This window comes from Lactuca saligna, chromosome 5, assembly GCF_052625555.1.
Source record: "Lactuca saligna cultivar CGN05327 chromosome 5, ASM5262555v1, whole genome shotgun sequence".
Lineage (NCBI taxonomy): Eukaryota > Viridiplantae > Streptophyta > Magnoliopsida > Asterales > Asteraceae > Lactuca > Lactuca saligna.
Window position 1 is genome coordinate 260,852,582 of NC_136421.1, and position 11,908 is coordinate 260,864,489.

The window sequence follows — 11,908 nt, forward strand, 5'->3', positions numbered from 1 at the left end:
CTAGTACAAATACACAAGTCTTTGTAACCTTCTCTTTTAAATATGTACAAACTTGGTTTTTCCAACTCTTTGTTCCAAAACCGTTTTTCGTCAAACTTGACTCGCCCCAATCATGTTCCAAGCTTCCAATGTCCCTACTCGCATAAATAATATGATCCAACCAATTTGCACAAAATGTCCCAAAATGATAAAAATTTATGAATTTAAAGGATAAATGCAATGCAATGATATAAACATAAAATGTATCCAACGATCGAATGATATGATATTATATTACATCAAATGTTAAAGGTTTCACTTTATTTGATATTATCCGTCTTTTTATTCGTAACATAATTCATTCAAGCCTCATAAATTGAAAAGGAAAATATGAGAACCACAAATATAACGAAAAGTTATCCAACTCGACCACTACATATACTCACATTCATCAAATATCAACCTTGTGTAGAATAAAAATAATTTATTTTCTTTTGGTTTTAAAGAAACAGCCGACATTTCCAAGACATTTCAAGTTGAGTGTCGTTGGGTGCTATTAATCTTTGTACCACACAAATTTGATATTTGCATAACCAACACTTTATTTTCTTGTAGTTTTATTTAATTAAATTATCTATGTGAGGCGGTATGGCTTTTGCTCTATCTAATCGCTCTTTCTGGTATCTAAATAAAGTAACATTTGATTTGACATATAACTTAATAACAAACTTTTGCTAATAGTCAAATATCCTCAATGTCTTTTAACATTAACAAAATTTAGACAGATTATGTATCAAAAGTGTAAAAATACAAGGTGTGGAGTGCAAAAAAAAAAAATTCAAACATCACTAAAATAGTTATTCTCTTTTAGTGCAAAGTGTGGACCAACAATTTTAAGGAGGTGGGATCATGTGTGACGATGCCTTACTATAAGATAAGAAATGGGTCCGGGTCCGGGTTAACCGGTCAGGGTCATCGTCAAATAAATTCGTAATGGCCACTCTTCTTCTTCTACTCCACTCATTTTGCACCTTGTCACATGAAAATACAAAAACATCAATCCCTTTGAAGTGCTTTCATAACAACACAATTCTTCCTCAATTTCACATGGAATAATTCCAAAGGACCACCACCACCACAATCTCCCTCTCATCGCCGCCATCGCCGCCACAACCACCAGTACACCACCAACAAAAAGATGGTGAAACCAACCCGAATCATGTAACCTTATCTTGAGGTTCTTATCAAACACTTTATTCTCTTTTATATAGCTAAGCTTCATGTTGTAATATTAAACAAGAAACATATAGAAGATCATACTATTAGATTTCATGACTTATTTGTTAATTGTTATATATTATTACTTAAGTGTCAAGATTCTTTCTTTCAGGAACTCAACTCATGCCTCATAAGTCATAACATTGTGTAACGTGTTCTTACAACACGTCTTAGACTAGAGTCTCACGAACTCTTAGATCTAAAGATGGAAATAAAGCAACCAACTTTCCCAACAGTATACAACACTTTGCATGCTACAGCATCAAACAATCAAAAGATGAAAGATCGATATAGAGAATCGAGGAAAAAGAAAGAAGAAAAGAGAGATCAAGAAGAAGAACCTATGAATTTGAGGAGCTTGTCAAAGATTATGATCCCTCCACTGGGTGTTTCATATATACAAAATCATATTCCCTCAAGATCCAGCATTATCATATCACCTATGGACTCCAAATATAGGTACAATTCATATCTTAAAAAAAGCTAAATTAGTTAGTGTATAGTTTCTTAAAATAATTGTAACCTTTTTATAGTAATACTTAATATAAAGATAATTACAGGTATTGGCAGACATTAATGGTGGTAATGGTAATATATTCAGCTTGGACATACCCATTTGAAGTTGCGTTCCTGAAATCTTCTGCACAAACTCATAAACAACTCTACATTGCTGACTCCATCGTCGATTTTTTCTTCGCCGTCGACATTGTTTTGACTTTCATTGTTGCTTACGTTGACCCCGTCACACATCTCCTTGTTCGTGACCCCAAAAGCATCGCCACCAGGTATCTATCTATCGCATTACAATTTTGCATCCATTTCGTATTGATTCGATTCGTTTATTGGGGAAATGAAGGTACCTATCGACATGGTTTGTGATGGATTTGGCATCGACGCTGCCGTTCGAGTTGCTATCGTACTTGTTCACCGGAAAACACCGCATGGGTCTCCCGTACGTCGTCTTGGGTTTGCTCCGGTTTTGGCGTCTCCGCCGCGTGAAGCAGTTTTTTACCAGGTTAGATCGATTGTCACTCCAGAATCATACAGTAACTTTCCATTGATGCTTACGATTACTATCGCAGGCTTGAAAAGGACATACGATTCAACTACTTCTGGGTCAGATGTGCCAGGCTTCTCTGTGTAAGTCAATCAACCACAGAATCACTACATTTTTGGATCATTAATTTCGGATTTAAGTCAAAATGATTTGATTTTAGTTCAATACATATCGATTTAAGTGTAAAACTTCTTAAATGGGTGTGTTACAGGTGACTCTGTTCTTGGTACATTGTGCTGGTTGCATCTACTACTTGCTAGCAGTGTTATACCCACATGAAGGAAGAACATGGATCGGGTCAATGAACCCGAATTTCAGGGACGCGGATCTTTACATCCTATACGTCTCCGCCATATATTGGTCTATAACCACCATGACCACCGTCGGCTACGGTGATCTCCACGCAGAGAACGCAGCAGAGATGGTGTTTATCATCTTCTACATGCTCTTCAATCTTGGCCTCACCGCCTACATTATCGGCAACATGACTAATTTAGTAGTCGAAGGCACTCGTCGCACCATGGAATTCGTAAGTCAAATTTCACATCAACTTTTTACAAATTCCATGACAATTGACAATATTCTTCTTCTGTTTCACTCTATAACCTGTACATGATTTGACCAAAAAGTCAAACTGTTACAAAACTGAATCACATTTGTTCTTTTGTAGAGAAACAGCATCGAAGCAGCATCAAGTTTCGTCGGTCGGAATCGTTTGCCGAAGAGACTTAAAGAACAGATACTCGCGTACATGTGCTTGAGATTTAAAGCCGAAAGCTTGAATCAGCAACAATTAATCGAGCAGCTTCCGAAAACCATATGCACAAGCATTAGACAGCATCTATTTCTACCAACGGTTGAAAAAGTCTATCTGTTCGAGGGTGTCTCCCGAGAAATTCTCTTGCTTCTGGTAACATCAACATCCCAAAATCCAAATTTTGCATAAATTTCAAAACTTTTCAATCTACAACCAAAGCTAATTAACCTTAATTAAAACAGGTTGCGGATATGAAGGCAGAATACATACCACCGAGAGAAGATGTTATAATACAAAACGAGGCACCTGATGACGTGTACATAATCGTATCTGGAGAAGTGGAAATCATAGAGTGTGATCCAATGGAGAAAGAACAAGTTTTGGGTGTTTTACGTACGGGTGACGTGTTTGGTGAAGTCGGCGCACTTTGCTGCAGACCACAGTCTTACACTTACCGAACCAAAACCCTGAGTCAACTCTTGCGCCTCAAAACCACCGCTCTCATTGAAGCAATGCAGACCAAACAACCCGACAACGTCTCCATCCTCAAAAACTTTCTCCAGGTTAGAATATAATTTAAGGTCCCATCAAAAAGGGTGGACAGTTTTCAGTTTTGTTTAGTTTAGTCTATTTCGTAATGCAAGATTTGTGAAATATTGATTGTGACTTTGCAGCATCACAAGAAGCTTAAAGATCTGGATTTGGATGACTTATTGTTGGAAAGTGGAGAAGAAGATGGAGATGGAGACCCAAACATGTCGATGAACTTGCTTACTATTGCAGGCACAGGAAATGCAGCTTTTCTTGATGAACTTCTCAAGGCAAGGCTTGATCCCGATATCAGTGACTCAAAAGGAAGAACCCCTTTGGTAATCTACTAATCCTTCTTCTCTATCCACAAACATCATAAATTTAATTCTAATGTTATTTATTATTATTATTTTTTTTAAATTTTGTTTGCATCAGCACATCGCAGCATCTAAAGGGCATGAAGAATGTGTTTTGGTTCTTCTGAAGCATGCATGTAACATACACCTTAGAGGTCTGGTTGTTTAAGAATATTTGCAACTTGCAAGCTTTTTAGTTTGAAAATGAAGAGTTAGTTTAGACACTTAACATGTAAATATGAAATGTGTATATTACAGATATGGAAGGTAACACTGCACTATGGGATGCCATAGCAACAAACCACCATTCAATATTCCGAATCCTATACCATTGGGCTTCCATTTCAGACCCATGTACAGCTGGCGAGCTTCTGTGCATGGCATCAAAGAGAAACGATCTAAACGTGATGAAAGGCCTCTTGAAACACGGGCTTCTTGTAGACTCAAAGGACCACCATGGATCAACAGCTATCCAAATTGCAGTATCTGAAAACAACATTGAAATGGTAAAGCTACTCGTGATGAATGGTGCTGATGTCAATGATCACTCTCTCAAGAACAAGATTCCACCAGAAAATTTGAAGGATTTCGTGGCAAAAAGAGAGGTCGGGTACCGAATCATGATGCCGGATCAGGAGCCGGTGGTGGAGACCCGGAGAGGGGAGGAGGGTATTTTGGGAAGATCACATTCACATGGACACTTTGTTGGTAGGGTTAGTATTTACAGAGGGCTTCCGATGGTGAGGAAGAAGAATTGTTGTACAGAGGCTGGGAAACTTATTAAGGTGCCAAGTTCGTTAATGGAGCTCAAGATTATTGCAGGTATATATATCTATGGTTTGTGCATATGCTTCGAGGATTCTGAAAGAAAAACTATAATTAAAGTTTTGTTTTTTAATGTTTGAAGGTGAAAAGTTTGGATTTGATGCTACAAATGCCGTAGTTACAGATGAAGATGGAGCAGAGATTGATTCCGTTGAAGTGATTAGAGATAATGACAAGCTTTTTATTGGAGAAATATAAGAAAACAAATAAACAAATGCGTTTCAGTTTTGGCAAGATGCATTTTATATAAATTAGTAATACAGGATAAATACAGATATAGATCGTGTTTGTAATTTTCTTTTTCCATATAGGAGGAATACGGAATTCCTTGATGTTTACATGGTCGTGTATTTTATACTTGTCTAATTGTCTAATACAAATATGTAATCTATGTAAAGTTAAAGTTAAATAGGTTTTGTATCCCAAATATTCTTCATTTACTCTTCATATACATAATGTGGGATAAAGTTCGTTAAGATACCACCAAATAGTTGTAAGAGCATCTGTAATAGAAGCTTTTTTTTTATAGCTTTTTCAAGGGAACTTTTTAAAGTCAAAGTTTTTCAAGTTGTTTGCTAAATAACAAGCTTTTCTTATGAGCTTTTTCAATGATTATGTGTTATAGACACAAGATATGGTCAGGTGTATAATCGAAGGCCCAAAGGATAAGGATCACGAGTGTTTCAAATTGCATGTGTTAGGAGTCTTGAGTCTTTTAAAATTAGTCTTTTAATTTTCAGAGTTATCTTAGTTTAAGATAGAGTGATTATTGTTGGAGTCGAATAAGGATGTATAGCTCTCAACGTATTCTTAGTCTAGCTTAGCTTCCGATCTTGGAGGTTAAGCTTCTTGGTGTTCGCGGCAGGTAGTAGTCGATACACAAGTCCAGTCACAAGATCAAGGTCCCGGGCTGTAACAATTTGGTATGAAAGACGCTTGTGATGGCATCGCAAGAGGAAGTGATGGAAAAACTCGAGGAATTCATGCTTCAACAAACCCAAAACACGAATGAATTGAAGGGGACGATTGCAGCCCTTCAAGCTAAGCAGTCAACGATGGAGGAAAGTAACTTGTTGCATCTTGCAACAAGAAACAAGTATCATAAGCAGGTGGGGATGAGGAAGTGGAAAGGGATAACCGGTTCGGAGATTCCCACGAGCTAGGCCGAGGGAGAGGGAAGGTGATCATGCAAGGCGGAACACACGTGAGCAAAGGAATGGGATAAGGAAGGGGTACTTTCAATACTAACCCTTTCACTTAAATCGTGATCAATTTTGGTTACGTATCCGAAGATGGTGATGAGTTTTGAGCATTACATCAATCCTATGGTGCACATGTAAACTCTAAAGCTTTGGATCTAGGTTTCTCTAATTATACATGCAAATCATCCAAAGCTATAAACCCTAGTAGAGTATGCAAAATCCAAAAATAACAAATAAAAACAAGTTTAGATGATTACCTTGATTGTTGATTGAAGATCTTGAGCTTTTGAGAATCTTAGCACCCCAAATGTTGTGCCTCTAATAGATCACAAACACCAAAACAATTGGAGAAGGCAAGAGAGAGGGGGAAGACTAAAATTCGGCTCCTAGAACTCTTAGGATTGTATGTTGTAGCCGAAAATTGGTAGCCAAGGGTCCCTTTATATATGTGAGGAATTAGGGTTTCAGTCAAACACTTATCCGATTGCTTAGGCTCTAAGCGGCCTATAAAAATCTTTTGGAATCCCTACCTTGGACGAATTCTCAAGGTCTTATCCCTAAGAATTCATCCACCCTATCTTTAGGGTTTCTTTGCCCTACTTTACAACTATCCAGTAATTACAATATCAATCCCTTAGCTTTAATTAATATCTTTTGATTAAAAAATTAATTTCTTAAATAATTTTTGACCAATATTTATTAACCAATATGATTTCTATTTTAATATATTATTCATAAAATATATTAATAAATCATAATAACCTCTTTCTTTATTATTCATCCAGTCAAGTTGCTTTGGTGAAGACAACCCAAAATGATCATGCTACAACCGAGTCAAGTATATATACCAAATATAGTTATGAGTTTAGACACCTAATCCAACAGATGGTGACACGGGAAAGGGTCCAAATGGTGATCAATTTTGGTTATGTATCACGTAGCGGTTTTGTAAAGAAATGGGTCAAGATCTAGATTATCGGACCTTCTACTAATGTAACTTGAAATGGAATCTTATGAACGAACTCGTGACACATTGGAATGGAAGTTATACAAACTTTTAAAAGCAATAAGCTAGCGGAGAAAGTGAAGTGAGTTTGTTGAAAAAAAAATACACGCTACATTCCAAGATGATATGCTAAGGTCTTGTGAGTTTATTCATGTTTGGGAAGTTGTAAAAAAAACATTAGGTGGAAGGAACTTACAACACATGAAGAAATTGCTAATCCACCAAAAAGAAGTCAAACATTTTCATATTCGAGCTCACAACAAGTGTCGTCGGATGATCACGTAGACGTTAATCTTAATGATGTTAACAACGATATCGAAGAAACATGCTCGCCTCCTTCACCAGGGGGAAGGGACAAAACAAAAGCTCGGGCAAGAGAAAAAGGGAAAACGACATCTTCAAATTCGTCGGTCGGAACTGAACGGTCAGTTAGATCGGTGGAAATGATTGCACAAATGGCATAATTGAATTTAACTTTGAAGAGATATAGGACTCAAACCATCTCACTTACAGAATATTTGTTGTAAATGCAAGATGTGAGGCATCTCGACCATGAAAATCAAAAGGCAAATAAAGCGGTGAAGTAGTTGATTTGCAAAAAATATAAACTAAACCGCAAATGAAATTATGTTATTTTTTTTTTTTTTTGGTTTTCTTTTTTAATTTCACTTCATGTTTTTTTTTATTTAGGTTTTTAATGTAATTTTTAATTTCATGTTATTTTTTAACTTTAGGATTTATAAAATGTAATTTTTAATTTTATGTTAGTTTTTTACAAAATTTCTTATTTTTTATTGAAATAATAATATTTAAAAAAAACATACATACACACCCTAGTTCGTGGGTGAAGTAAAAACTATAAAAGTTGATCTAGCGTCTACGTAACATTAAAAAAGATAAGAACATTCGGTATGAGTAAATTATAACATCAAATATTATGGGTCACCTTAACCATAACACCATCATAACACCATGAGGGAAATGATGTTCTCCGTGTTATAACAAGTTAAGATGTAGAGAGAAAAAGAGAAAGAACGGAAGAAGAGTGATTTCATTGGCTTAATCTTCCGTTGCAAAATATCATCACAACAACGAGAAACACCGTGACACCAATGGGGAAATGGTGTTTCCCATGTTATGAAGTCGTTAAAGCATATCCACGTAGGCAAAATCACCGTTGTCTAGTTTCATACCCACTGCTCTAACAAACCCTTAACCTAAGTATGATCGTTACCAAGGTCAACAAATATGAGTTGTTTAATAGAAAGATCGGACCTAAAACCGTAATGTCGCACAATGTCACCATTTTTCTTAAACTGTGTCTAAAAATATTTAGAAAGTTTTTCCTAATGATAGACAATTAAAATTATATATTTGTTCAATAATCCAACACATGGCCATAAAAAGTATCCAAGTTATTAAAAACAATCAAGGCTTATGTGGTTAAACCTTCAATCTATCGTATGATCTTAAACCAAAAAAAAAATACAAAATTACATTGGTTTTACATTATTTAACCATAAAACCTGAGTTACAATGATAAATTATTTATAAACAACTCATATCAGACTCTCAAAAAAAATTACAAAATATCTCAAAACGCTTTTTTCTATATGCAATTTGTTGACTACTTTTTTTTCGAGAAAATATATTCACATACCCGTATCCATATCATATTGTATCTAAAACAATTCAAACCCAACCCTAATCAGCATTTATATGTATATTTACATTTCTTGCCCTGGCATAGCAAATTGAGTTGCAAAGTTTTCAACTTGGGCCCTTAAATCAACTATGTCTTTATTCAAGAATGCCTTTCCCATTTTTCCATGTTCCCTCTGCTGCATAACACTTGTGATTTGAGCAGCTCTATACAAAAACTCTGCCATTGTTTCAAAATCAGACTCCAAGCAACCTCGTGTGGTCATTGCAGGTGTACCTGAAGCATACACTCCAATTACAGCTTTCTACTTTTTGAATATTTTTCTACATCTCAATGCAATCAAAAAGAAAAAAAAAAAAAAAAAAATCTTTCCACTCACCAATCCTCACACCTCCTGGGGTCAGACTCCCATTATCATCAAATATGGCAATTTTATTGACAGTAATGTGACACATTTCACATACTTTCTCAAAGTTTTTACCTGACAAGAAATGAAGAATCTATCAGCAAACATTGTTATTATTGTTATATCATATAATAGGATTAAGATAAAGATGATCTTTACCAGTCAATCCAAGATTTCTAAGATCCCAAAGTACCAAATGATTATCAGTCCCTCCTGTAACCAGCTTACAGTTTCTTTTCAGTAAAGCAGATGCCAAAGCCTGAGCATTTTTCTTCACTTGTTGCATATATGCCTTGTAATCAGGAGTAGCCAATTGTTTGAGTGCAATTGCAAGGGCAGCAATATGATTATTATGTGGCCCACCTTGAAGAGCAGGACATACAGCAAAATTTATCTTCTCTTCAAAGTCATACTTGTAGCTTCCATCACCTTGATTCAAAAGCTTCCCTCTTACCCCTGGCTTAAGACCCTTCCTGTAGAAAATAATCCCTCCCCTAGGCCCACGAAGACTTTTATGAGTAGTCGAGGTTACAATGTCACAGAAATCAAATGGGCTTGCACATTCCTGTGATTTACATATAAAAGAACCACATAATGTTTTTGTAAGTATAAAATACTGAATCTTTACATATAAAAGAATGAGTTTGAATCACTGTGATTTACGTTTACCTTGGCAGCAATGAGACCACTGATTTGAGCCATGTCGCACATCAAGACTGCTCCGGATTTGTCAGCAATCTGTCTAAATTTGGCATACTCCCAATCCCTAGGATATGAGCTCCCACCACAAATAAGTATCTTTGGGCGAAAATCAAGTACCCTTTCTTCAAGCTTTTCAAAATCTATAATACCTGTTTGTGGGTTAACTTTGTATGAAAGGCTTTCAAAGAAGATTGAAGCCCCTGATACTTTCTTTCCATTTGGTGTATAGTAGCCATGACTAGTGTGCCCTCCTGAAGGGGTATCTAACCCCATGATCCGATCACCAGGGGATAGCAAACCAGTATATACTGCAAAATTTGCAGATGTACAAGAGTACGGTTGAACATTTACACCCCAATTCTCACTATCAAGTCCGAATGCTGTCAAGGCACGTTGGCAACAAAGAATTTCGATCTCGTCGATGTATTGGTTGCCACTGTAGTACCTAGCGCCTGGCATTCCTTCAGAGTACTTATTTGTCAAGTGACTCCCTAAAGCTTCCATAACTGCTTTACAAACGAAGTTCTCTGAAGCTATCAATTCGATACCCTTATACTGTCTTTGCTTCTCTTTCTCCAATATATCAAAGATATCAGGATCAGCAGCCTGAAGGGACTGGTTCCCCCAAGCTCGAACAGCTTGTCGACGCGATTCAAGACTTCTCTCTTGCCCGCTTTGTTCGATTTGACAACGTTTCGATGATGTAGATGAAGAAGACGACTCCGGGGTAGCTCCGCTGCTGTTATCATCCCTTCGCCTTTTCAAACACATGGGATGCCCCAAAATTTGAAAGTTGTCAACATCTTTTTCTGCTTCATCTTCTTCGTCCCCAATTTTGCTCTCCCCGTTTAAATCAACGCTCCCGACGTTTCTCTGCTGTTGTTGATTGTTCAATTCGACGATGTTGCTTTCGGTCGTGGTCTGTTCCTCCATCAACTGAAGTGGGACAGATGAAACGATATGGCGCGAAGAGCTATGGAAACTCGAATCTATTTGAAACGATATAGAGCCGTCGGAAAGTTGGCTATGGTGGGAAGAATGAGGCAAAAACCCTAACGAGACGTTGGATCGCGAAGCACGAGGCATATCCTTGGATTTCAGAATTCTTAATAGAAGAAAAAGTATTTAAAGAGAAAAAATCGAAAAACCCTAACAAAGACGATGACGACAACAGCAACAATGGTGGGAAGCAAAGAGGAAGGTACATGTGATATGGGATTCCATAAAGTAAATGATCGTGTACTTTTTCCAAGATGAATTAAAGAAGGAGTATGGATGAATTTGGAGCAGTAAATGAAGAGTATAAACAGAAAGAGAGGGGACAATGGCCGCAGAAGATGGAGAATAGGGATGAGGGAGAAGAGAACGAAGACGTGTTCATTTGATGAAGTTGTAAAAGGGGATGCACCTGGACACATCCATGCCTCTAAGGTTCATCTAGTCCGTTTTGTGGGTAACAAACAATTTCAGATATTTGTCATAATGAAAAGTACCCGCAATGTCTTTTTTTCCAACATAAAATATAAAATATGATTTAATCGTTCTACTTTCTGACCTTTTGTTTTTAAAAAGAGTATTCCGAAAATTATTTAGTATGTTAAGGGGCTTCTTGTTGAAGAATTACATAGTTACTTTCCCTTATTACAAACATTAGAGGCGTAAGCACTTCATCAACCGCAAAAAAAAAAAAAAAAAAAAAAAAATTACGAAAATAGTCATTTACACTAATGATATTACAAAAATAGCAAAAAAAATCGAAATTACAAAAATGGTCATACGATGAGAATGTCCCATCTGCGAAATGAGCTTCTCATCTGCGAAAGTACAAGTACCTAAAGCACAGTTGTGCTTTAGGTACTTGTACTTTCACAGATGAGAAGCCCCATCTGCGAAATTGGTAGTCATCTGCGAAATACCCTCGAATTTGACTATAAAAACGTTTTTTTTTTTTCTTCATTTTTCACCCTTCTCTACACAAAAACTCTCTCTAACTTTGGATTTATCTCGGAATTTTGGCTAGTTTTTGAAGAAAATTGAGGATTATGTCAACAATCCCGCAAATATGGTTAGATTTTAACTCTTTTAATGTCAACAATCTCTTTATTTTATCATTTGTTGTATTATTTAGTGTTAAAAAAGGGTAATT

General features: G+C 36.4%; 2 protein-coding genes across 3 annotated transcripts; one reads left to right on the forward strand and one right to left on the reverse strand.

The window, feature by feature from the left end:
* The first annotated feature begins 994 nt into the window (after positions 1-994).
* KT2/3 (potassium transport 2/3) lies at positions 995-5,314 on the forward strand. Of its 2 annotated transcripts, XM_078995859.1 has the most exons (12): positions 995-1,216; positions 1,370-1,716; positions 1,818-2,042; positions 2,114-2,272; positions 2,340-2,397; positions 2,526-2,843; positions 2,985-3,224; positions 3,314-3,634; positions 3,746-3,940; positions 4,038-4,113; positions 4,217-4,780; positions 4,866-5,314. In XM_078995859.1, the coding sequence occupies exons 2-12, from the start codon at positions 1,463-1,465 to the stop codon at positions 4,979-4,981; spliced, it is 2,526 nt and encodes an 841-aa protein (XP_078851985.1). In that variant the 5' UTR covers positions 995-1,216; positions 1,370-1,462; the 3' UTR covers positions 4,982-5,314. The 2 variants fall into 2 exon arrangements, with proteins under 2 accessions (XP_078851985.1, XP_078851986.1); XM_078995860.1 differs by lacking the exon at positions 995-1,216 and having other exon boundaries at positions 1,263-1,716.
* A 3,146-nt stretch (positions 5,315-8,460) lies between these two features.
* On the reverse strand, positions 8,461-11,165 carry LOC145047567 (serine hydroxymethyltransferase 6-like). Its single transcript, XM_078995861.1, has 4 exons — positions 9,730-11,165; positions 9,220-9,625; positions 9,034-9,135; positions 8,461-8,930 (listed from the first exon to the last, which is right to left on the reverse strand). Exons 1-4 carry the CDS (start codon positions 10,846-10,848, stop codon positions 8,719-8,721), a joined length of 1,839 nt encoding a protein of 612 aa, XP_078851987.1. The 5' UTR covers positions 10,849-11,165; the 3' UTR covers positions 8,461-8,718.
* Between the last annotated feature and the right edge of the window lie 743 nt (positions 11,166-11,908).